General features: G+C 32.4%; 1 protein-coding gene across 2 annotated transcripts; it reads left to right on the plus strand.

Moving 5' to 3' along the window:
• The first annotated feature begins 64 nt into the window (after positions 1 to 64).
• Positions 65 to 27,728, plus strand: LOC140433462 (uncharacterized). Of its 2 annotated transcripts, XM_072521461.1 has the most exons (6): positions 65 to 182; positions 9,307 to 9,348; positions 17,391 to 17,515; positions 20,355 to 20,571; positions 25,590 to 25,722; positions 27,297 to 27,728. In XM_072521461.1, the coding sequence occupies exons 1-6, from the start codon at positions 146 to 148 to the stop codon at positions 27,424 to 27,426; spliced, it is 684 nt and encodes a 227-aa protein (XP_072377562.1). In that variant the 5' UTR covers positions 65 to 145; the 3' UTR covers positions 27,427 to 27,728. The 2 variants fall into 2 exon arrangements, with proteins under 2 accessions (XP_072377562.1, XP_072377563.1); XM_072521462.1 differs by lacking the exon at positions 25,590 to 25,722 and having other exon boundaries at positions 27,297 to 27,425.

Genomic DNA, 27,728 nt, shown 5'->3' on the forward strand with positions numbered 1-27,728 from the left:
TATTTACTGATTTAAATATTATTATCAAATAAAAATAAATATAAAAACATATCTACACTTTGAACCCTGACATAAAAGAGTAAGTCAATCTAAAAACACAAGTTAAGACTTTATTTTGATTTAGTTTTATAGGTAGGTATATAATATGCCAAATTTTGTGTGGATATTTGTATTTTTCTTAGGTAAGTTATAAAACAGTTTTTTTTATAGAAAGAGATAATAATATCGTCTTGTATTATAATATCTACCTACTACGTGATTTAAGTATGTTTACGATAACTATAATTTTTTATATTTTGTTGCTCTTTAAATATACTTTTTATGACGTGTTTTTTCCATACTGCGGTCAGTATGGGCACAGACATAATTAATGGTAATGACAATTGAAATTTTGGCCAATAAAAGGGCATATTCACTCAAAAAGTAAGGTTAAATATGGTAATTTGCTTGTGCTTGTATAAGACCACAATATGTGTATGAAACGATAGATACATTTACATCAATAAATGCAAAAAATTATGTATGAACAAATAATGTTTTTGTTACTACAGACTTACTTTACTTAGTGTCCGGTCATTCATAATATTTCGGCCCAGTATCGGGCTACGTCGGTTCCATCTTTGTTGGCGACCTCCAAATTTTCGAGGGTACATCGATGAGGACAGTTTCTGCATGTAAGAATATGCTCCATATTCTGTGTTTCTCCACATTCACAGTTCACGTCATCTTGGTCTATTTTTCCCCATTTTGCCATGTTTGATTTTACTGGAGCGACCCCATTCTTATCCTATTCATAGTTTTCCACGTTTTTAAGTCTAGAGACTGGCCGTTTCATTGGACCTGGGGACGAGGAAAATACTAAGGCGGTTCATCCTGCACTGTTCCAATGAAATTTTTTCTGAATTTTACTCGTTTTTGTTGTATTTGAGCTTTGTATATGGCATGCCGTTTGTCCGCTATCTGTTTAATTTTCTCTATGTGCTCTGCAACGCCTCTGCATGTTAAGGGTTCTGCAAAACCCGCTACTTTATAATATAGATTTGAGAGTGGCGTTGGTTTCATGCACCCCGTTACTATCCTGCATGTCTCATTTAGCGCAGTATCAACATGTTTGGTTTGGGCAGATCTGCCCCAAACGGGGCACGCTTAAAAAGTTGTTCTTAAGACGGGGTCTTAAGACGTTCTTAACGCCTCAAGGAGCGTTGTTCTTAAAACGCCAGGATGTGCACCGCATTTACTTCCCGGTAGCTTTCTGAGTATACTGTTCCTACTTGTTACTTTTCCTCTTGTTTTTTGCAATGTTGTCTGTGGGTGAGGGACCGGTCCAGAGTTACCCTAAGAGATATAGGTTGATTTGTGTGTTCTAATGTCTTACCATTCCACGCAATTTGGAGGTGGAAAGCGCAGACTTGGGTTTTAGAGGGATTGGGTCTTAGGAAATTCTGCAGGTAGTACGCTGTCATTGTTTTTAAGGCAGTTTTGAGTTTCCGCTCTACGTCTTCAAAATAATATCCTTGAGCATATATTGCAAGATCGTCAGCATAGAGGAAGTGCTTGGTTTCGGTCGAGACCACTCGTTTTGGCCCATGCCTCTACTACATCTCCATTTGTTTCCGAATCTACATAGCCCCAAAATAAACTGTAACTGTTAAAGTCTCCCAGTATAAGCTGATTAGGTTGTGATTGAAAGTTAGTTTGGGGTGAAAATATAAAAAGCTGGTTTGGGGGCTTGTATACCGAGGTTATCTTGTAGTTTCCGATCTCAGTGTTTATTATCTAGACTATGGTTTGAGTTCTCACAAATACCGCGCTCCCATGCTTATTGTGTTGTACCTCCGCAATCGGTTTCATACCGGAGACTTTCGGTCTCGCTGCAGTTAGGTCTCTGTGGGTTTCAATGGATTTCCACGGTTAGTACAATTACACCTAGAGCGAAGAATAATTATGTTACAGGAATAATGTCTCAAGACTTAACAGTCAACTCAACTCTCAATAGTCTTGCAGGGTTAAACCGGAGTCTATTACCACTGCGTCGAGCTGTTGACATTATCTCCAACGTCTTCTTCTGGGTTTCCGAGGTCGCAGTCTCCCGAGCCCCAAACACTTCTACTGGTCAGTGATCACTTAGTAATGCATTGATATATATCCTTAGACATATACCAAAGCTTAGATTTACAGATTATAAATGGATTTTTTTGCAAAAATGAATTCATAAATTTATATAAATATGGCTTGAGAAGAAACTGCAGTCAATTATTGACTATCTGATCCAATCACAAAAAAAAACAAAAATAATAACCAATGATGTAAGCACCTATTAAAGTGCAGAATGTGGATCTGACCATTAAATCTTGGTAGCTTAAATTATTACTATTAACTATAAGAAAAATACCAAATAAACCCAGAACGAAAATAGTGCCGAATCCAAAACCTAAAGTAACCAACCTTTAATATTGATAGCGTAAGAGCTTAAGATAAGCCAGGCTGCAAAACTGAAGATGAAATAAAAACAGTAGAAGAGAAGTACTAGCTAGTAAAAAAAATTATACAACAAGCAACAAGAAAGGCTTTAAGATATATGTACAAAAGTAGAAAAGAAAATAACGAATAGATCACAGATTAGATAAAAGAAACAATAAATTGAACAAAAAGACATATCTATATGACTTGGTTAAAAAAATGAGATCCCGAAGCCAGAAAATTTATCCCTTTAAAGAAAAACTTATAATACATATTTTTTATATATTCAGTGAGATCACTTTAATATATAAGATATGTAAAATAAATCTTATATATTAAAGTAATCTCACTCGATATTATAAAAATAGTTGAAAACATTTAATATGGAATTAATTTATATTTAAATGAGAATAAGCCACAATTAAATGTTAAAATACGTTTATTGACGTTTCAATTTCCACTTCGGAAATCGTTCTCAAAATACAAACATTAGTAAATTAAACAATTTTGTTTTTTGTTACTTAGTGAAAAATTGTTCTAATAATTTAATTTAATCTGACTCATCTATATTGACAATTCAGACATACCTTATACATTTTAAAGTAGACGACTTTAAAATGATATTGCCAATATTGTTGAGTTGCGTTCCTGGGACGACTTTACTTATGAGATAGTTCATTCGATTACATGAAATCAACTTTAACTTGAGAATATCCGTCATAAAAGATCATAACATGTCATTCGTCTTTAAAAAGACAAATACATGCCATGATGACAGTAAAATTCTCCTGTTAGTGATTCCATAGTAAATTATGAGGGAAAAACCAGGAAAAAAATCTCATAATACTATCCCGACATGGTAAGTATTTGATCGTGCATTTAGTTTACCTTCAATAAACACCCAATTCCAATTTTATATGTTTGTTATTTAAAAAACATAAATGATGTATTCTCTATATGTTACTGACTTACCAATACTGGTATTTTCCTTTTAATAAGTTTCCTTTTAATAAGTTCCTCTTTCAATATGGGTAACCAGATCCTACTACATTCTGCCGAGGAATTCGCGACACAATTGGTCTCATTTAGCATAATTAGAGCCGCTTCTTTGATTTTTCTCTTTTTACCATCCGTTTCTTTTAGGACTATATTTGAATCATTCCATTGAACCCTATGTTCATTATCCCGTGCGTGTTTACAGATTTGAGATCTATAAAATTCTCTATTTTTAATATAGGATTGATGTTCACTTATTCTAACATTTAATGGTCTTGATGTTTCACCTAAATAAAACTGATCGCATTCACAAGGTATTTTATAAATGCAATTCTTTGTCCTTTCTTGTTCATTGTTAGGTTTGGTTTTGGTCAAAATAGATCTCAACGTGTTTGTTGTTTTGAATGTTGTTGAAATGTTGAATTTATTTCCTATCCTTTTAAGCTTTTCCGATAATCCTTTTATGTATGGTATTGTTATTTTCCTCGTATTATTCCTTGCATATGCTGTAGGATCTCGTTCTAAGTTGTTTTGTTCTATTCGATTGATTGTTGAAAATTCCTTATTTATAAACGATAAAGGATAATCATTTTTTAATAAAACAGATGTTAACAAATGTTTTTCCTCCAAGAACGAATTTTCGTTAGAACAAGTAATTTTGGCTCTATCGTATAAGGATTTAATAATTCCCTTTTTAATATTAATATTGTGATTTATTTATTGAAGGTAAACTAAATGCACGATCAAATACTTACCATGTCGGGATAGTATTATGAGATTTTTTTCCTGGTTTTTCCCTCATAATTTACTATGGAATCACTAACAGGAGAATTTTACTGTCATCGTGGCATGTATTTGTCTTTTTAAAGACGAATTACATGTTATGATCTTTTATGACGGATATTCTCAATTTAAAGTTGATTTCATGTAATCGAATGAACTATCTCATAAGTAAAGTCGTCCCAGGAACGCAACTCAACAATATTGGCAATATCATTTTAAAGTCGTCTACTTTAAAATGTATAAGGTATGTCTGAATTGTCAATATAGATGAGTCAGATTAAATTTAATTATTAGAAGAATTTTTCACTAAGTAACAAAAAACAAAATTGTTTAATTTACTAATGTTTGTATTTTGAGAACGATTTCCGAAGTGGAAATTGAAACGTCAATAAACGTATTTTAACATTTAATTGTGGCTTATTCCCATTTAAATATAAATTAATTTAAAATGCCACAAGAAAATAGCTTCAGAACAAATTTAATATGGAAGTCAGAATAGATGGAAAACGTACGAAACCTATAGCTACACGTAATGTAATAAGACAAATGAATTTTTAAGCTCCATGCTATTCAGTCTAAGAATGTATAATGTCGTAAATAGCGTAAAGAAAAAGGGTACAGAATGGGGAACAATAAAATTAAAATAATTGTTTTAAAGTTAGTTTCTTGTCGCATTGTAATACAATTTACTATTTTGTCAGGAATAAGCCACGACATGAAAATCGAAACGTAACAATAAACTTATTTTAAAGTAAAACTGTGGCTTTTTCCCAATAAAAATAGTATATTGAAATTAAAATTCTCTGTTATGCAAACGATGCAATATTGATAGCCAAAAGTGAAGAAAGTCTTCAAAGACTAGTTTTCAGATTTAATACAAAAGCAATAGAATTTACCGTATTTACCATGACGATTTTAATTCAGAAAAATAGAATAATAGTAATCAGTAAAGAACCAATAGGATGTAAACTGGAACTCGGTGAAGCAAAGCATTGAAAAAGTAATGTAAATAAAGTAGCCCCCAGCCAAATACAAAGAGCAAATAGATAAGCAGTGTACCCTAATAACACTATATGTTGTATCCGACATATTAAATCTAGTAGATAACGTCAAGAAACTACACACACACACACACTCACGCGTTTAAACCCAGCCCCTAGGAACATGTGTGAACCATTGAACTAAGGGACCCACATGTCCCAAGATCAAACGGGCCACACTTCGATATGAAATTGTACTTATCTGACCTCCAAATTATGGCACCACCCCTCCCTAACGTGTGAATTATGATGGGGTGGCTTATGAACTAATCGTTACTTTGGATGCCCGTTTTCCTTGGGTTATGTGGTTATTGGGTTATGTGTTGAGTCCTCTTTGTTCACAGATTGTACTTTGTATTGTTGACCCATCTTGTGCATAATTGCCAGGTCGAGGAAGTTGAACGATAGACAAAAGCTGATGTGTCATAATGAGCGACTGAGAATTGAACAAAAGTAGGATATCGAAGAGAAGTTATGTTCTAACGAACAATCCCAACATAGTGTGAGAGGGGTGGGGTTTAGCTCACAGCGCTTCTGAGTTCCATTACTCAATTAGTAGATTATTCTCCTGGCTTAGCATTGTTGTTGTCTACCAAAACTTTTTATTGCACTTCTGACAGTTGTCATTTGTTTGACAATTGTTCGATTTGAATTTGCTCGACCATTACTGCAAAGTTTCGCATTTGCTCATGAAAACTTGTTATGAGGCTTTTTGCCTCTTAAGTTGCTGTTACTTTTGGTATGTCTTCAGTTGGTATCATAAATGGTACATAATTGCTATCTCATCAGTCAATGTTTATATTGACTGATTTATTCTTTCCAATTCTAAGCTCTCTCTGATTCTTTTTGATTCCTCCTTCTCGAAGTCTGATTAGCCTTATCTAAAGCGCTGCCCTTTTTGGTTCGAGTCTTCTTCGTTTTTCTAAGACTTTGATTCTGGAGCAATATCGTATTCAAATTTATAGATAATTGCTCCTAATCAGAATTTTCGGGGTTTGCTGGGAGGATTCGATTAGATGTGCCTAACGGCTTGGAGATTGCAGTGGGCAATCCAACGACATTATTACGAATCTGTTTTTTTTTTCAACCGATAATTCGCTGTCCACTTACTGTTCTCTGCCTATAGACTCTGAGGCTGTTGCTACTTGATATTAAATTCAATCACTCAATATCCCGCAGTGTCATGTCAGACGTCTCATGGAGGTAACCTGCGGGCTTTCGCCCGATATGTTGCACTAACGTTATCTAAAAGACAACCTCCAAGAGGACTCAATAAATTTAACTTCCCTTGGATTAACTGTTTACAAAATCACATTTTTCGGTCCTCTGTTTGCCAGTCAAGTTATGATTAACTATAACTATCTCAACATTTTGGTGCCTTACTCAATGACGTGTGATAAGACCTGTATCGATAGCTTAATCAGAACAATCCTTGGCACGTCGACACTAGCCACAAACTACTCTGATACTTTAAGAATTTATAGGCTTAAAAGATGACAGGAATATATATATATATATATATATATATATATATATATATATATATATATATATATATATATATATATAAGAGCTATTTAAAAACAAACGGACTAAGATAGTACTAGAACAGGAAAAGTTCGACAACGGCCCAGACATAACAGAAGATGAGGTATTAGAGGCGATAAAGCGAACAAAAAACAACAAGGCAACAGGTCCTAATGAAATACCTATAGACATAATACGGTTTATAGATGAACAGCAGATTGGAATATTAATCGACTTATTCAATACAATATACAAAACAGGAATCATTCCTAGAGATTGGCTGATGTCAACATTCATAACATTACCAAAAAAACAAAATGCAAAAGAATACCAAGATCACCGGATAATAAGTTTAATGAGTCGTAGCCTCAAAATATTTTTAAAAATTATACACCGGAGAATACACAACAAACTTGAGCAGGACATAAGTAACACACAATTTGGATTTAGAAATGCACTGGAAACAAGGAAAGCCCTGTTTGCTATGAATGTACTTGTGCAAAGGTGCACGGATGTTAATCAGCCAGTATACATCGGCCAGTACAGATATGAGAGACATCAGGATTATTAGCGCTATTTATTATAATCAGATCGCTGTGGTAAAAGAGAACAACGTCTTTTCACATGAAATACAGATTGAGATGGGCGTCAGGCAGGGCTGTGTCCTGTCTCCTACTTTGTTCAATTTGTATTCAGAGGAAATAATCCAGGAAGCACCAAAAGAACTAACTATGGGAATAAAAGTAAATGGCCGACCACTCAATAATATATGGTTTGCCGACGACACTATTTTATTAGCGGAATGTTTTGAGGATTTACAACAAATGGTTAATAGAGTGGTAGAAGTCAGTGAAGAAAACGGACTGTCCCTAAACACAAAAAAGACACAATTTATGGTAATTACAAAATCCCAACAGCGCCAAGAAAACATAACAATACATGGAGCACAAATTAAAAAAGTTGAAATATATATATATATATATATATATATATATATATATATATATATATATATATATGGGTACAATAATTGACGAAAATAATAAGTACACAGAAGAGATTAAGGCAAGAATAGGACAGGCAAGAAATTCTTTCAATAAACTGAAAAAAGTACTCTGCAACAGGGACATTTTAATTTCTTTAAAGATAAGACTTCTGAGATGCTACCTGTTCTCCGTATTATTTTATGGGTTGGAGGCTTGGACATTAAAGAAAGATGTTTCGGACAGATTAGAAGCCTTCGAGTTATGGGCCTACAGAAAGATATTAAGAATAAGTTAGGTGGATAGAGTCACGAATGTCGAGGTGTGGAGAGGAATGAGAAAAGATATAGAGGTTTTAAATACAATTAAAGTCAGAAAACTGCAATATCTGGTAGATGTCATGAAGGGCAAGCGTTCTAACTTGCTGCAATTAATAATACAAGGAAGAATACAGGGCAAAAGGAGTCGCGGAAGAAGACTCATCTCCTGGTTAAGCAATTTGAGAGCTTGGTTTAACTGCACTTCTGCTGACCTCTTTAGAACAGCGGTATCGAAAGTGCGAATTGTCATGATGGTTGCCAACCTTCTTAGAGGAGATGGCACATGAAGAAGAAGAAAATAAAACTAATAACGACATACGCATCAGAAATAAGATCTGATACAGCCAAACATAGAGAGTGTTAGAAACAGCAGAAATAATAATACTCAGAAGAGCTTCAGAAAATATGCTGAAAGACCAAATAGGGACTGACGAAATCAAAACAAAATGTAATGCACAGGGATAAACAGTCGAGTGGGCATAAGAATGACCACACAAGAAATACAGTGACACTCTTTTATAGATGACAACAATTTTCCAATGAATTACAAGTGCAAACAACATTGACCACTTTGTTTTAGGGTCTGGACTATAAAATTAGACCTGATTATCAGTTAAGACTTTTATAGATAGATATATAGTTAAGATCTTTGTAAAAAAACCTAAATTAACTATACTACTTAGAAGATAGTTTATTCTAAAATAGTTCTTAATTTATTTGGAAGATGAATATATATATATATATATATATATATATATATATATATATATATATATATATATATATTATATATATATAATATAAGTAACAGCGTTTTTTAAAATAAATTTCGAGCAGAAAAAACACGTTTTAAAAGAAATAAATATTTTTCACGATCACTTAAAAATCAGGTTTAACAGATTATTTGCCAAGCCTGAGTGAGTCTTTTTATTCATAGAGGTACAAGTAAACGAGCTAACCTGAAATATTTCTGAAATTGTTTAAATTACTGCTGAGCGAAATCAGCATTGGTAATTTTGTTTGTATGCAATCAGGATAAAAAAATTAGAGGTGAGTTCACGTTAACCTGGCGTATTCGTATTTTCTTAGTACGTAATAAATTACACAAACGATTTATTGTCTCTGTTATGCAAAATGTTGATTTTGTTTTACCTTCCTGTTTACCAATTATGTAATTTAGTTATTCTGATATTTTAGGATTAACTGATTCCAGGAATATAAAGTTTCCTGCAACAACTAGTAAGTTTCTTTTTCATTTCCAATTTATAATCAAATTAAAAATAATAAAAATAATAATACATAATATTTTAGATTTAGTTGTTACATTGACTCTTATCAAACGTAAGAGCTATAACACTGTTAAAATTAAATCCGTTTTATCATTAGTTGTTCTAACTAATTGTCTCATTTTTCTTTACATACTTGAGGTACATATCTAGTTTAGACTTTTTTTATATAACATTTTACTATTTTTACTGGGAATAGGCCACAATTTTACTTTACGTCTTTTTTTTTTGGCGTTCCATTATATATTTACCACGGGAGAAAATTTCCTCAGAACTTTTTTATGTTTCCTCTATCTGTCTCTATATGTCTTTTTTTATTTAGCAATTCTTTTGTTTTTTAAAGTGCTTATTTACAGTCTACTTACTAAAATTATTTATTTGCTGATACCGCTATCTTCGTAGCTGTTGCCGACCAGTGACGGTTAAAGTTAACACCACCTATCCATCGTCCGTCAGCAAATTCAAACAAAAATATAACTTCCAGACCAACTTTTACCACTTTTAGTCCGGACAAATTTATATATGTATTTAATATATTTTTTACCACCAAAAATGAGATGTTTTAACCAAATAATGCTTCAAATATAATATGCAGCATAATTTTGAATTACGTCCCGCTTGTCCTTAAAAGTAGAAAAAAGTTTCAATTATATTGCTTAATATTTCGTCTAAATATAATCTTCTAACAATTTTAACTGTACTAATGCCCAAGTATAAATTTTTAAGTTTTAAACTGATTGATTTACGAAGAGTAATCCGGTTGTAAAAATACAGACATGTCCCTTATCTAAGGGATTGGACTTGCAAATTTTTAGTTTAGTTGTATCTTTGCAACTAGCTTGTTTATAGATAGATGTGCATTGTGCATTCTTTTAATTTTGAGTTTTGTTGAAATTTTGTTGTGAGTGGATATAATAATTGTAGTATTTTTTTGTTGTTTGTTTTTTTGAAACTGTCTATTTGTGTATAAAGAAAATGTTTAGACCATGGAAAAAATCACCTACAGTTTTTCGTGCATGGGAGGAAGAGAACTCAAGTTGTGGTAGAGAAAGTGTAGTAGTTAACAATCTTTTAAGTGTAAGTGATACAAAAAACAATGACACTGAGATTGTAACTGTAGAAAAGTTTTTAAGACTTCCAAAGAAAAGGATTGTTTTGAATAAGCAATCTAAGAGAATTTGTATGAACGTTTACAAAAATCTTCAAAATGATCCTGAAAATAGTTATAAAGGCAGTATTATAAGAAAAGCGGCCTTTCTAACAGGAATTTCGTATTCTACCATGCGCGACATCGTGAAAAGTGATGTTAAAAAGAGAAAAACAAGATCAGATGCTGGAAAACCTAAACAAATTAATATCGTGATTGCTAAATGTTTAAGGAATTTGGTTTATGACGAATACAAACAAATGTAATACCAACAATTGATATTATATACACCAAGCTCATTGCAATGGGAAGAAGCTGCCGTAAAACCACTTTACGTAAACGGCTGAAAAAACTTGGGTTCAAATACAAAATCGTTAATAAACGTGTGGCTATATGAAAAGTAAGAGGATACTAAGTACACTGGTGTTTAGATTATCTAAAAAAATGCAAGAATATCGACACTAACAGCGGACTATATATTATTTAGACAAGACACGCATGATACCGCTAGCAAGGGTTAGACTTATGGGAGGCGTTCTGATAAACTGGCTGCAATACATGAAATTTGTGAAAAATGGTTTGAAAATTCACCAAAATTTGTTAACCCTAATGAAAATATTACTGTCAATGAGCAATGAGTTGCGTTTAGAGGTCACTGCCATTCAAACAGTACATTCCGAGCAAGCCAGCGGAATATGACATAAAAATTAGGCCTTATGTGACAGTAAAACTTCTTAGGCTCTAAAATTGCAAATATATACAAGAATCGAAGCAGTTGGGGCGCCAAAACGAAATCAGGGAGTGCATGTGGTGTACCACTTAAGTGTCGTACAGTCGGAGCATCCACTGAGGTATTCGGTATGTCTGAACGTGACTCGACCGCCGCTCGTGAGGCGGAGCGAAGGTTCTTCGCCTCGATCATCTACCTCATGGTTATTTATGTGTACTCATACCACACTCATTGAGAAGCTCACCGGTGTCTCTGTAGTCACGAAGGGTCCACCGGCAATGCAGAATACCTTATCAGTTCGAAGTTTTTACGTGACAATGAATTTTCTTTTATATGTATTAATTATTTGGTATTCTGATTACGGTGTATGCCTTGGATCCCGCAGAGATACCGGCCCTTGACGCTTCGACATAAGGTCAAGTAAACACTCCACAAGGTGTATAGGAATACCGGCGGAATGGTGACTACACGTTGGTCCTATACTTCGTACGCCACCTCCCGTGAAAACAACCTTATGTTCTGTAAAGACGTTGATTGTTTCCGTCGAAAGGTTCCTAGCAACGAAAGGCTACTTTAGCTCGAACACCGAGTAAGACGTAATTCTATGTTCACCTGGGACTTTTATTCACTTCTAACCATCGGTGGTCTAGTGGAACACTGTGCCAGTTCGGCACGATCCGAAATATATGTAACTATAGCGAGAGAGGGAAAGATGGCACTGTCTGACTCCGATGTTCTCTCCGAGCTGATAGTTTTTTTTTTGATGTGATTATAAGTTCCATTATCAAACTTTCCTTCACATCAACGAAAGATTGACCAACAGTTCATTAACACCGGTTCCTATACCTTTTTGCGAATACTTTGTAGCCGATAAAGCTTCGTATGTATTCACTATTAAGGTGTTTGGACTCTTCTTAAACGAAGTCTTCGAGCAAGGGTTCACTCTTGGGTTATAATAATAAACGTTGAATTTTTAAGAGGCTCTCGCCCAACAAGGTCTAGCTGGAGCAAGGCGTAAGACAACTTAAACCCGATCGGAAGATGCGCTGCTCTTTTGTACACTTCGTGTTTGCAATTCAGCAGCGATCTGTCGTCGGAAGGCTAATAACAAAATAGTTAATAAAATCGTTTATTATTGGCCGGCCAGAGTGACAACCTGTGTGCTGATTGGTGACTTCTGGCTCCATAAGTAGTGATTTGAAAGACCACAATATTACTTGAGATAACTCATTTACATTGTAAAATTTAGGACAACTTCTTCTAAAAAGAAAAAATGCAATGCTCGAGACTATAAGAAAAAATAGGAGTTTCCAGCACAAATCTCGAATAAAGAAGTTCATAGTTCGTCTTTTTACTTCACGCAAGATACCACTGTTTTTAACTATAATTCTAAAAAAATAAAAATATTCTTATAAGTACTTTGCATCATAAAAAGGCTGTTAGTGACAAGTAAATGACAAAAAGCCCCAAATTATTTTCTTCTTCTTACAGTGCCGTCTCCCTACAGAGGTTAGCAATCATAACGGCTATTTTTAATTTTTAAACTTGCTGCTCTAAACAAATCAATCATTTGTACATTGATACCAATCACGTAGATTCTTTAACCATGAATTCTGCCTTCGGCCAACAGATATTCTTCCTTGAATCTTTCCCTGTATTATGAGCCTTAAAATTTCATATTTTTGTCCCCTTATCACGTAGCCTAGGTATTCCAGTTTTCTGGTTTGTATAGTGGTGATTAGTTGTGTTTCTCTACCAACCCTCTCCAGTACTTTTTTAATATTGTTCTGAAGCTATTTTCTTGTGGCATTTTAAATTAATTACTATTTATATGGGAATAAGCCACAATTAAAGGTTAAAATACGTTTATTGACGTTTCAATTTCCACTTCGGAAATCGTTCTCAAAATACAAACATTAGTAAATTAAACAAATTTTGTTTTTTGTTACTTAGTGAAAAATTCTTCTAATAATTTAATTTTATCTGACTCATCTATATTGACAATTCAGACATACCTTATACTCGTCTACTTTCGTCTACAGTTGTCAACTTTAAAATGATATTGCCAATATTGTTGAGTTGCGTTCCTGGGACGACTTTACTTATAAGATAGTTCATTCGATTACATGAAATCAACTTTAACTTGAGAATATCTGTCAGAAAAGATCATAACATGTAATTCGTCTTTAAAGAGACAAATACATGCCATGATGACAGTAAAATTCTCCTGTTAGTGATTCCATAGTAAATTATGAGGGAAAAACCAGGAAAAAACCTCATAATACTATCCCGACATAATAAGTATGTGATCGTGCATTTAGTTTACCTTCAATAAACACCAAATTCCGATTTTATATGTTTGTTATTTAAAAATTAAAACATAAATTTATGTATTCTCTATATGTTACTGACTTACCAATACTGGTATTTTCCTTTTAATAACTTCCTCTTTCAATATGGGTAACCAGATCCTACTACATTCTGCCGAGGAATTCGCGACACAATTGGTCTCATTTAGCATAATTAGAGCCGCTTCTTTGATTTTTCTCTTTTTACCATCCGTTTCTTTTAGGACTATATTTGAATCATTCCATTGAACCCTATGTTCATTATCCCATGCGTGTTTACAGATTTGAGATCTATCAAATTCTCTATTTTTAATATAGGATTGATGTTCACTTATTCTAACATTTAATGGTCTTGATGTTTCACCTAAATAAAACTGATCGCATTCACAAGGTATTTTATAAATGCAATTCTTTGTCCTTTCTTGTTCATTGTTAGGTTTAGTTTTGGACAAAATAGATCTCAACGTGTTTGTTGTTTTGAATGTTGTTGAAATGTTGAATTTAGTTCACATCCTTTTAAGCTTTTCCGATAATCCTTTTATGTATGGTATTGTTATTTTCCTCGTATTATTCCTTGAAAATGCTGTAGGATCTCGTTCTAAGTTGTTTTGTTCTATTCGATCGATTGTTGAAAATTCCTTATTTATAAACGATAAAGGATAATCATTTTTTAATAAAACAGATGTTAACAAATGTATTTCCTCCAAGAACGAATTTTGTTAAAATATTGAATTTTCGTTAGAACAAGTAATTTTGGCTCTATCGTATAAGGATTTAATAATTCCCTTTTTAATATTAATATTGTGATTTGATTCGAAATTTAAATATCTGTTGGTGTGTGTTGGTTTTCTATACACCTGAGTTTCGTATCCAGTATCGTTTTTAGAGATTAAAACATCCAGAAAAGGTAATGTGTTATTATATTCCTTTTCCATGGTAAATGTTATTGTCTTTTCTTTATCGTTTATATCATTTAGGAATGTGTCCAACAACTCGTGTCAACAATTGTGTCGCGAATTCCTCGGCAGAATGTAGTAGGATCTGGTTACCCATATTGAAAGAGGAAGTTATTAAAAGAAAAATACCAGTATTGGTAAGTCAGTAACATATAGAGAATACATCATTTATGTTTTTTAAATAACAAACATATAAAATCGGAATTTGGTGTTTATTGAAGGTAAACTAAATGCACGATCAAATACTTACCATGTCGGGATAGTATTATGAGGTTTTTTCCTGTTTTTTTCCTCATAATTTACTATGGAATCACTAACAGGAGAATTTTAATGTTAGCATGGCATGTATTTGTCTTTTTAAAGACGAATTACATGTTATGATCTTTTCTGTATCCCGATTGAGAACGATTTCCGAAGTGGAAATTGAAACGTCAATAAACGTATTTTAATCTTTAATTGTGGCTTATTCCCATTTAAATAGTAATTAATTCAGTACTTTTCTATTTGTAATTTTATCAGTCCATAATATTTTTAATACTCTGCGGTATAACCAGAGTTCGAAAGCCTCGATTCTTTTTAAATTGCATTTTTTTAATGTGCAAGTTTCAGCTCCATCTAATAATATTAAAAATATATAACAGCGAATTGTACGTAGTCTGATCTCCAAATTTAGATTTTTGCACGTTAGGAGTGGCTTCATTCATATAAATGCTGATCCAGCAATCTCTATTCGCCTGTTTATTTCTGCAGTATCATCATTGGTTTCATTAATCAAAGTTCCCAAGTACTGATATTTTTCTACTTGTTGTCTATCACGTTACCATTGATTGTCAATAGGTGATGTAAATTTTGTGTTTTTTTTTGTAATTAGCATGTACTTCGTTTTTTTAGCGTTTATAGTAATTCCCATCTCAGCACTATCCATACTTAAGCTTTCGATAAGATGTTGTAGATCTTCTATACTCGTTGCTATGACCACGGTGTCGTCTGCATCTCGTAAGTTGTTAATTATTTCTTCGTTAACGGTCACTGCTGCTTTATTATTATTGAGCGTGTTTTGGAAAATTTCTTCAGATTATAAGTTAAACAAAAGTGGCGATAAAACAGATCCATGTCTAACTCCTCTACAGATCTTCATTTCTTCTGAGTGTTGCCCATCAATTTAAACTATGGCACTTTGGTTCCAATATAATGTTTGCACTATATTTATAATTTTACTGTCAATGCGCTTGTTCATAAGTATTGATATTAGTTTTTCATGTCTTACTTTATCGAAAGCTTTTTCGTAGTCAAAAAGCACAAGTGTAGATCAACGTTTACATCCCGACATCGCTGAATGTTGATAACAAATAGTCCTTCGCGAGTACCCATTCCATTTCGGAACCCGAACTGCTTCTCGCTAATATCCCCCTCTAGTCTTTCGTATATTCTCTTGTATTACTTTTAGCAGTACTTTTAAAGTATCACTCATGAGGCTCAGTGTTCGATAATCAGTGCACTCTTTTGCTGCTTGTTTTTTTGGGGATGGTTATAAATGCTGACTTCAGCCACTCTTGTGGTATTATTCCCGAATGGTACACCATGTTGAATAAATCTGCCAGTACTACCAAGTTATCCTCTTCCACTAGTTTTAACAGTTCTACTGGTATTTCATCTAATTTAGCTGCCTTATTGTCTTTAAAGTTTTTGACAGCATATTTGGTTTCATCTATCGTGGTCTTCTGTCGCTTTAAAGGATTTAATTCCTGTATTTTCTGCATTTCATCTCTTTTGTCTTGAAAAAGTTCTCTAACGTACTCCTCCCATTGTTTTAATTTCGCTGGTAAATCTATTAGTACTCCTTTTTGTTTTTTATGTGTCCTTGCTGTCTATTTCGACCCATTCCAGTCACTTCTCTTATTTTTCTGTGCATATTTCTCATATCATAACTTGTTTCTAGTTCTTCTATGTTCTTCTAGTTCTTCTATCTCTTTACATTGTTTCATCAAATAGATTTCCTTAGCTGTTTTGATTTTTTTCTTTAATTATTCGTTGTATTTCTTTATACTTCTGCAGATCTTTTCATTTATATTCCTTTTTTCTTCTATCTGTAATAGTATTTCTTCTGTCATCCACTGTTTTTTAGCCTTTGACCTATGTTGTATCAAACTTTCTTGAGCTGGTTTCAGTAATGTGTTTTTTATATATACCACTGTTTATTTACGTCCATAATTTGTTCGTTGTCAGTTAGTGTTTTTTGCATATTAACATTCACAATATTTTTTAATTCGTTTTTTATTTCTTCGTTTTTTAGCATTCCTACATTAATTTTTGGTTGTTGTTTTCTGAGTTCAATTCTTTTTAATTTTATTTTCACGTCAGCAACTAACGGATTGTTAGATATAATTATTTTAGATAACAATTTCAGTAAGGGAGCAGTGGATACTCTAGAACAGCTTATTGGTACATACACATGTATATTATTCTAAACATAATTTGCATTCTGATTTCAGCTTATTTTTAATCTGTTTATTTCAACAGAGGTCCCTTTCTTTCTCTAATTCCAATAAAGGTTCACACAACAATGTTATGACGTTTTTTTCATTTAGCTACAATACAGTTAAATTATACTAATACGTCTATATTAAACAATTTGTAAATAATAATACTGATAACTACTATATAAATGTATTTCTTATTTAAGACGGCAGTGTTGGTTGCAAGTGTATATCTCTCGGATGAATTGACACGGTATTATACACGAAAAATATTTTTTCAAAGCATTGATATGACAAGTTTTCATAGCAATATACTATATAATTAATATATTTATAGACCATCACAGACACACTAGACAACTAATATCAGAAAGATCGATTTTACCCTATACCTTAGATGGATTTATTATATCAGAGTGTAAACACCATGAACTAACTGCGGAAAACGAATCTAAATTACAGGTAAGGTATATAAATGTATTTGGTTTAAACCACATAAATGACACTATGATTCCATAGGTGTAAGTTCATAAACTGCTGTTTTTGCAAGACAAAACAACACACACTCACACACACATACTCACACATATTCTGATGAATAGACTGCGACCTAGTACGTTAAAGAGTTCCCTTTAGTATTATTATTTTTTCGTTAGAACCGTAATCATTTCTAAACATTTTCTTTCTATATTTGCAAGTTTACTTATCTGTCGGAATTTGTATTTCCTAATAAATGATCTGATACATAGTAAATATTTATTATGTACTTTTGCCCTTCGTTAGTATTACTATTTTAAGTCAAGAATGCTTTCTTAGCCTTCCGTATTTTTTCGTCCATTTATATCCTTGTATTATTATCCGAGTGACGACCGGTCTTAGCCTGTGTGGCTGCTTTTATACTATCAGTATGCGCGGTAACGATACGCACTGACGTGGTCTAAGCTGACGTGGTCTGAGCTGACGTGCCCTGAGCAGTAAGGGTTAAGGTGGGGGGTCGCTGAAGCAGTTTTTGCATTTTCGAAATATATTTTAGGGCCTGTCTGAATATGATGTTGGGCTAGGGCTAAAGTAGTATCGGAATGTTTGACTGATAGACAATATGATAGATTCGTCGGTTTGTCTGTCCTATGTATGTACGTGGACAACTGGAACAAGGTATCTCGTAGACACCATGGTCTTCATTGGGGATTTGGTCTTTTACGGATCTGACGAGATTGTACAACTTGGAGTGAGTAGTGAAGATGGTTTTGATGTTTAGAGGGTTAAGAGTTCTACTGATCTTATCAGTGACACCTGGAAATAAAAGGATGAAATATTTTGGGTTGATCCGGCGGCAAGGTTTCTTTTTTGGATGGAATGGGGTTTAGATGTTTTTGAATGCTCCTATTGATTTGGGTTTGAATTGATATCGGATGACCTGTGGTTGTTGTCGCTAACTCTTATGGAACGGGAAATAAGAGTGTTGATAACTGAATTGAGTTGGGCGGGTTGATGATGTGACTGGGCATTGAGATGACGGTTTGTATGACTGGGTTTCGGGTACACGTAATAGGAAAAACTGTGAGGTAGATTTTTCTGAATAAGAATATCAAGGAATGACAAAGACGCTTCAGACTCAACTTCCATCGTAAATTGAATACTGGAATGTATTCCATTCAGGTGGGAGAGAAAAATGTTTAATGTGTCTTTACCGTGGGGCCAAATGACAAAGGTGTCATAAACGTACCGTAACCAGCAGGTGGGTTTGAGATTTGATGAAGAGAGGGCTGCTGTTTCGAATTGTTTCATGTAGATATTAGCTATTACGGGAGAGAGGAGGATCTCATTGGAGCACCTTTGATTTGACGATAGAAATGATTTTGGAATGAAAAATATGTATTAGACATGCAGTGTTTTATAAGAGATAATGTGTCTTGGGGGATTTGATGTTTAGAATCCAAGATGGAAATGGTTTCATCGATGGGAATGTTGGCGAATAAAGAAACAATGTCAAAACTAACTACTATATCTGAGGGTGGAGTAGAAATGTTTTCCAAAAGATCAATAAAATGAAAACAGTTTTTGACAAAGGAATAGGCCTTTTCGGCTTATGGTTGTAAGGATAAACAACCTGACGATGGGTCTTAGGAATGGTCTTATGGATTTTTGGAAGGCCGTATATCTTTGGAATTCGGAATGATTTTTCTCTGAGTATAAGAGACTTCTTTATGTGTGGAGGTACATTTTTTCTAGATATGTGGTGGGATCGTTTGGGACGTGTTTGTATTCTGTGGAAGTGAGAAGTTCGAATATTTTGTCGAAATAATTAGAAGAGTTGAGAATAATGGTGGCATTACCTTTGTCGTCCGGAAAGATGACAATGCCAGAATTGTTATAAAGTTCTTTGAGAGCGCGTCTTTCTGAAAGACTGATATTTGACGGTAGGGGGTTTGAAAGTATGGAGAATTCTGGCGACATCTTGTCTGGCAACTTTGACTTGGTCGGAAGGAAAATGAGAAATAGCTTCTTCAGTTTGACAAATAATTTTCTTAGTTGTACTGAAAAGAGAAGTGACTAAAAAATTGAAGCCTTTTGACACAGCTCTGGTAGCTGAATCGGATATGTGAATATCTGAGAAATTGCCAACAACAGTAGAGCGGTGTTAATTCGAAATGGGCTGTAGATTTTGCTGAGAGATAAGTTGTTTCCGTTTTTGGGTTTTGTTTTCAAAAATGTGTTGGGCTTATTGGTAAGAAATACGATAAACAGTATCCCATAATAATGGATGGATATTTAAAGACTGTATGTCATTGTAGGTTTTGAAAGGTTGAGAATTTGTTGTATCTAAGTTGCATCGGGTGGAATAATTTGAATTTTTAAGAAGTAAAAAACCAGTTGCTCTAAGAATTCAGGAAATTATTGATAAAGATTTAGTGTGATGTTCAATTTGAGGAGATTTTGGAATGACTTGATGGTCACGACATTATTTAAGGACAGCAAGATCACAGAGAAGACGGTATTAGAAGATTAGAAAAAGATTTAGTACGAATGAAAAGTTCCTCCCCGTAGAGGCGAAATATGTATATATATATATATATATATATATATATATATATATATATATAGGTTTATAAACATATATATATATATATATATATATATATATATATATATAGGTTTATAAACTATATATATATATATATATATATAGGTTTATAAACATATATGCATCCATGGAAAGTTACACTGTTTTTTTTCAAATGAAACTATTAAATACAGTATTAATTATAATTGCAAGTATTTTATTTTGCTTTAATTTTAGAGTGCAATAGAAAATATGTATAGTTGTTTTAACAGAAAAACGCTATTTGTATCATCTCAGTCAGATTTTTTGAATAATATGGAAGAATGTAGTAAAACACCTAAAGAGCTAGCTACAATTTGTCTACCTTGGAAACTAAAGTACCTTCCTGATTTGTATTTTCAATATGCGAAGTCAATGGTTAAGTTACTTTATCAGGATAACTCAATAATCCAAAGTAAGTATGTATGTCCTTTTGTTTTTGGGGCAGTAAACAAAAATGTTATTGCTAGAAACATTAGTGTTCAGAAATATAATAAATATATAATCGTAACGGGAGCTTAGAAAAAATTCACAATTTGTTTTATTAGCATTAACGTGCCCGGAACTATGGCCACGAAGTCTATTCGCACGGGGACGATTACAAAACATGACATTTGATACAAAAGCATTAAGTTAGCTCATTGAATATTAATTTAGAACTGATGATATGTGGTACTGACATGTTTCACTGTTAATTTAACATTGGCATGTTTGGCAAATGGCCTTCTGATGTCAACGGGAAACTGTGTGTTAGTTTAATATGGCCTATAGAGACTATTCGTTTGATTGTAAGGAGAATTCTTTCTTTTCTGCTGAATCCCGTCGAGTCTGGACAGAATAAAGTGACTTATACAACCTGTGGTAAATTACTCAGAAGGATGTATTTAGGAGCTTCAATGGGTTTGCCATAACCGCTTGGTGATTTTGTTCGCTTCTGTTTTTATATTTTTGTAAATTTGGATGGAAGTGGTTGACGTGGAATCTGTAGAGTAAAAAGGCTTAAAACATTTGCATGTTTTTTCAAAACAGTATACAATTGTATACAATTACCAGTAATAAATAATAGTATACAATTACCGATAATTATATACAATTATCAGAGTCGACGGTAAATGTAGGAAATATTCTTTAAAAACTCTTTATTTCCTACTTTTTTCGGTAATTGTATAGATTTCCTGGATAAACTTAATAAAAGCAAGAAATTTAAATTATAGCGAACGACACGCAAGCTCAATGCCTTTTTTACCTCATGCGTAATCAGTCTTCAGTCTACAGTGTTAATTGAGACATCAAAAGGGTTTCTGTGGTTTGATTTGATTTGACATACCTTTGCTTTGTATTTTTTAATTAACAATAATATTACCTACCTATCTTTGAAGTGTTTTCTTTATCGAGATAACGTTTTGTGTTAACCTACCTACATACAGAACTGTACATTTCATTATCCGAGAACTGATTATTTTTGATCAATGGAAGAGCGTTTTAATACAAAAGTACTTAAATGATAAATAGTAAAAAGTACAATATGGTTTTGCTTTCAAAAGGGAAGTACTAAAGTTTAATGAACAATGTACGTGTTAGTAAATCTGAAACTAGTGGTAAAAAAACCGGATGACTACAAGGGGCTGAAAAAGTATGATGTCATGAGAGTTGCGGAAACTAAAAAACTGATTTGCTCCTTAAGTAATGACAAACACAATATTTTATTTTATGTTAATTTGGTAGAACTCTTTAAATTATTTGATGAAGCACATAAATCTATTGGGCATTGAGGTAGAATAAGAATATTGAAAGAATTACAAGATACGTACAAGAACATAACTGTAGAAATTATAACGATCCATTTGGATCTGAGTGAAACGTGCCAGAAAAAACCGAACATACAAGCTGAATATAGCCGCAAATGTTAACCATGAAATAAAATATTTCGCTTTGGCAGTGTTGGGAGGTTTTTCTAATGCATATGTTGTATGCTTCAAATATGAAGAGAGAAAGCTTTTAAAAAGTACATTTTGATTATACTGTTTTATAAATTCTGCAATTTTTAATTTAAGTGAAACAATAACGAGTAAATATTTGTCTCTTTCGAGATTAATTTCAAACATCTGTTGCAATCTGGCAACGGGTTGTTTGAGGATTGCCAAATCTATCCTCTAATCTATCGAAGGACAATTGCCAAAATAAATTCTAATAATTAACTGCAATTAATCTCAAAAGAAATAAATAGTTACTCATTCTTGTTTTATATAAATTAAAAATGGTGGAATTCCTAACATAATGTAATCTAAATATAATTTTCTAAAGCTTTATCTCTTTATATTTGAAGCATACAGCATATACATTATAAAAACATGCCAACACTGCTAAACAGAAAATATTTTTGTTCCATATTTGACATTAGCGGCTATAATCAGCTTGTACTTTAGGCAAACTCAACCATAGTAGTTAAACGTATACTATCAAAAGAAATCAATAGTATTTAGATATCAAATAGATTTAATAGATATGCAAGTCCAAGCAGATAATTTCTTTAAATTCATTTTTGTCTACTAAGATCACTTAACAAAATTTGTACAATTACGGCAGTTGAAAATTAAACGTGCAGAGGAAGTCCAAATTGACAATGGACGAGAATTATTTAACACAATTATAGAATCACTGTGCTCCACGTGAAAATATTTGAAGATAGAACACGGTAAGTCAAGACACAGTCAGTCAAAAGGATCTATTGAACGACATTGAACGTGCGAATCAAGACATCGGAAATATGCTGAGTTTCTGGTTGGAAAGCAACCAAACAAACGAGTGGTCAGAGGGTCTTCAATTTGTACAATGTGTCAAGAACCGAGCTTACTATTCTGGCATCAAGTGCAGTCCGTATGTTTGGGGTTCCTGCTAAAATTAGTTTGAAAACTTTATTACTGTCAGAAGAAACTCGAGAAAATATTTACACTGAAGAAGATTTGGAAGCGTTAGTGAAACAAGTAGAAGAAATCCAGTTATGTCCCAATTCTGAAAATTGTAAAGAAACAGAAGTTAATAAACCAAATGAGCTTTTAATTAAATAAGAACCAGAACAACCTAAGCAATTATTGTTAAATAAATCTAATGCGATTCTAGAAGAACTGTCTTTTAATCAAATTTCTAAGAGGCAATATTTTGTTACAACTAAACGGATACGTGCAAAGGAAGGTTTTTAAAAGCAAGCGAAGAAAATGCTTAAAACATTAAACTTAAAATTTGCTAATGGTAATGTTGATGATACAGTAAAATTAAGAGTGCCAGATGTTCACAGGGCACTAAGTGATTCTAGAAATGTTTTGGTTGTTATTATTAAGTGTTTTTCATTTGAACTTGGAATAATCCCTCTAATAATAATAAGTGCAAACGAATCATTTCTACATATTAAGCATAGACACTTCTTCTGGAAAACGTATAAAATGTATAAAAAAATAGAAGAGACACAAATAGTGATAAGTTTAGAATGAAAGAAAAAAGAACAGCAAATTAATATAATGTCGTCAGATGTTATGTAATTCTAGTAATTTTATAGTACCATCCTCACAAGGGTTAGCCTGTTAAAGATATAACTTCATTGTATAAGGTAGTTTATTGTTTTTGTTTTAGTGTGTTGTGAGAAAAAGTTACATAAACTCGAAAGCTTAACAAACCTTAAAGAGTTTCACTTAAAAGCCAGTAGTTTGTTATTTCATGACCGTGAATATTTAAATAGAAACTTTTTTATTTTATGAGTTTGCATTAAACACAACAGCTCTACCCAAACATTCTCTAGAAAATAGCCATTCTTTTGAATTTGAAAATGTACATATTTTGGAAAAAGAACAAATAATATGTCTTTCAAATATGTATCATAATTTAATAAATTGAGTTGTTTTTTAATACATTATGGCAGATATTTAAGACACGACCCTGAACCACTCCTACTTTAAGATACCTGCCAGATGTCAATGTCAGATACCAATTTTTAATTCATGTTAAACATTTAAAAAGTGTAAATATAAAATTTAATTATAAAATGTAATGTTTATAAAATAATATAAAGTGCTTATTGAAAATGGAAAATTTTTTGAAACGTTTATGCAAAAATTAAACAGTTTTATTTACAACAGACCGAGATATCCAGGCAATAAAAAAGTTTCTATTTATGTATATCATCATCATCATGTGCAGCTTTATCAACCGTTTCTAATTACGGTACAGCCTCCCTTATTTCAATGTTATTCTATGTTCTTATTATTATTCGACGATGTCTTAGTTATTCGTTGTTCTTATAATTTGCGCTCATTTGCGCCCATATTTTTCTATCTTGTGCTATTCGAGACCACGTTGTTCCTGTTAATTTTCTTATATCATAATCCCATCTGAGATTCGGGCGCCTCTTTGGTCTTTTAGCGTTCCTGGGGTACCACATAGTTGTTCTAGTCGTCCATCTGTTGTCTGTTCTTCTTGCTATATGTCCTGCCCATTGCCATTTCAGGGATTTTATTCTTTGGATTACATCAGTCACCTGGGTTTGCCTCCGTATCCATTAGATTATTTTACGATCCCTCTTTGTTATCCCTAGCATACATCTTTTCATTGCTCTTTGAGTTACTTATCGACGTTATTTATCTCTTTAATATCCAAGTTTCACATCCATATGTCAAGACGGGTAATATGCAGTGATTAAATACTCTCTTCTTGAGGTATAGTGGCCTTGAAGACTATGGAATTTTGTCTGGATGCTGACCACGCTTGTTTTATTAGTCTCTTGATTTCCGGAAGTAGTGATCCCGATTTATGTACGAGCTGTCCCAGGTATATGTATTCGTCTACTACTTCTAGCAAGGTTTCACTAATTTTTATTTCCACGTTGGCGATCAGATCATTGCACATTATTTTAGTAGAGGTAAAATAAATAATAAATTAGACTTACTCACAATCAATTTAATTTAACTATCCAGACGACCGGTTTCGCTTTCTACAATATGCAAAGCATCTTCAGGTCTCGATACAAAGTGATGCTTTGCATATTGTAGAAAGCGAAACCGGTCGTCTGGACAGTTAAATTAAATTAATTGTGAGTAAGTCTAATTTATTATTTCTTTTACCTTTTGAAATGGACTCACACACGCAACAAATTCATGATTATTTTAGTTATATTATATATATATATATATATATATATATATATATATATATATATATATATATATATATATATATATATGTATATATTTTGTAGTTATAAACAGCCAAATCTCCACTCCAAATCTCCCGTGGCTTGGGACTACATGCCAAAGTTTCGTTAAAATCCCATTTGACATTTTCGATAACTCTTGTCCCCAATGTTCCATACTACCACACCGTGTAACAAGAAGCATTAAAAATATTGAATTTGATTCCAAATTTTTATTATTTATTGTTTTATAGGTACATCTATGAGTAACTGTATAAAAAAATTTATGGAAAATGACACAATAACCAATTATGCAAATTGTTTGGCTAAACAGCAGAGAGGATTTAATGAAAATGATCCTTTTGTCTCAAAAAAACGTTTATGCAGGTAAAATCGCTTAGATAATATTCTTCTATAGATCGGGCGGTATTTGTTCTAAACTACACTTATTTAGGTAAATCGCATATGATCCCATTTTTTTCTTCTAGTCCCCATAGAGAAATGATAATTTCACTATGCGGACATTTCAAAAGGTGGACTAAAGTAGGTGTTTAAAAAAAATTGTGATAAAGATATTTTCTTTTTAAGTTATTAGATCTCTATTTCTCGAAAACTATGTATTTTAGAAAAATTTTTGGAAGATGTTTTGCAATAAATTTGCAATTTTTTTTTCAGGTATTTAAAAACCACATGAAAAAAAAAACTATAGACATAATTTTTGCACGATCAATCAAGTAGTTTTTGCAATCTAAATTTGTAAAAAAGTTAGTAATTTTAAAAATTATGCAAAGCCAATTAAAAAACTTGTAAATATATCACAGTATAACGTCAGCGCATGCCGTTCCCGCGCATATAGCGAGTATAAAAGCAGCCACACAGGGTAAGACCGGTTGTCACTCGACACTGAGGAGTAGGCAGATTGAGACCTCAGTACCGAGAGACAGTTCTTGTGTTTATACAGAACACGATGCTGGTATGTCTCGAGTGAGGGGAGTAGGCAGATTGAGACCCCGAACTCAAACGGAACTGTATTATCACTCTTGAAAATGGCTCCAAAATGGGTGCCGAAACGTCGAGCTTTAAATTCTCAACGCGGTTCTTCCCGAGAACTCAGTAATTTTTATTTATCTGACCGACCGCGGAAATTTATCCGAACATATATATATATATATATATATATATATATATATATATATATATATATACATATATATATATAAATATATATATATATATATATATATATATATATATATATATGTATATATATATATATATATATTTATATATATATATATATATATATATATATATATATATATATATATATATATGTATATATATATATATATACATATATATATATATATATATATATATATATATATATATATATATATATATAAATATATATTATATACAAAACTTAGTTCAGAAATATACTTGTGGATGAGTTCTCGGTCACAAAAGAGGAGAACAAAACAAGAGATATTGGTATTTTGCCCTTTAATGAAAACGTTTCGTATAGTGATCCATGTGCATTATCAGTTCTATTCAAAAGTAGATCAATAATTTTATAATTATAACGAAAATTTGAAAAAATAATTTCCAGTTCAAATAATACTCGCTTCCGTCAAATTTACAGCTACATATTCTTGATATTCTTTATATAAGTGATTTATATTTAGAATGACCTGATGATGTGTATGGATTCATATACGAATTATTTTTAGTTTTAAACCTGTTGTAAAATATTTAGTTTTTTAATATTAATTTGCGACTCGCTAACCTACTGCTTGGTAACTACCACCTAGTTGTCTGTTAAATATAAATTTCAGAGCTTGGTCTTAGTTTGTATAAAATTTCGTCTCATTTTTAATTTTAGATATATGTTTTAGTTAGTAATTGTTGTATAAAATACCTGTTATAGTTATATAATCTTATCATTAAAACTATTTCAGCGCAGCTAAAGGACTTGCCCAATGCTTTACAGACACCTTACTAACTAAATGTGAAAAAAATGCCGATCTTAAAACATTTACACAAGATTTCCTGAAAACTCGAGATGAACCGTGTGCAGGTGATGAATAAACACAATAGATTTATTTAATAATATTTTCTAATTTTAAGTATACTGACCAGCATTCTTAAATATATTCTCAAAATCGTCAAAATATGAATCATAGCTTAAAATTAGTCAGTGAAAACCACATTTTATACAAATAGCATGTACATTCTTTATTGGTCACTATGTTAAATACTAAATATATTATTATTGACATAAATTGTGGTATGAAACTGATAATGTTCGTTAATGCAAATTGTTTCATGATATTGTACATTAAGCTTTTAAGTGAAATAAAGTAGCCACTGGACAGCATAATAAAGTGTTT

This window comes from Diabrotica undecimpunctata, chromosome 2, assembly GCF_040954645.1.
Source record: "Diabrotica undecimpunctata isolate CICGRU chromosome 2, icDiaUnde3, whole genome shotgun sequence".
Lineage (NCBI taxonomy): Eukaryota > Metazoa > Arthropoda > Insecta > Coleoptera > Chrysomelidae > Diabrotica > Diabrotica undecimpunctata.

Coding starts and splice junctions, on each gene's coding strand:
- LOC140433462 (XM_072521461.1), top strand. CDS start 146: ATGCCAAATTTTGTGTGGATATTTGTATTTTTCTTAG. Junction 9,349..17,390: donor AAAGTTTCCTGCAACAACTA/GTAAGTTTCTTT, acceptor ATATATTTATAG/ACCATCACAGACACACTAGA. Junction 20,572..25,589: donor GGATAACTCAATAATCCAAA/GTAAGTATGTAT, acceptor ATTGTTTTATAG/GTACATCTATGAGTAACTGT.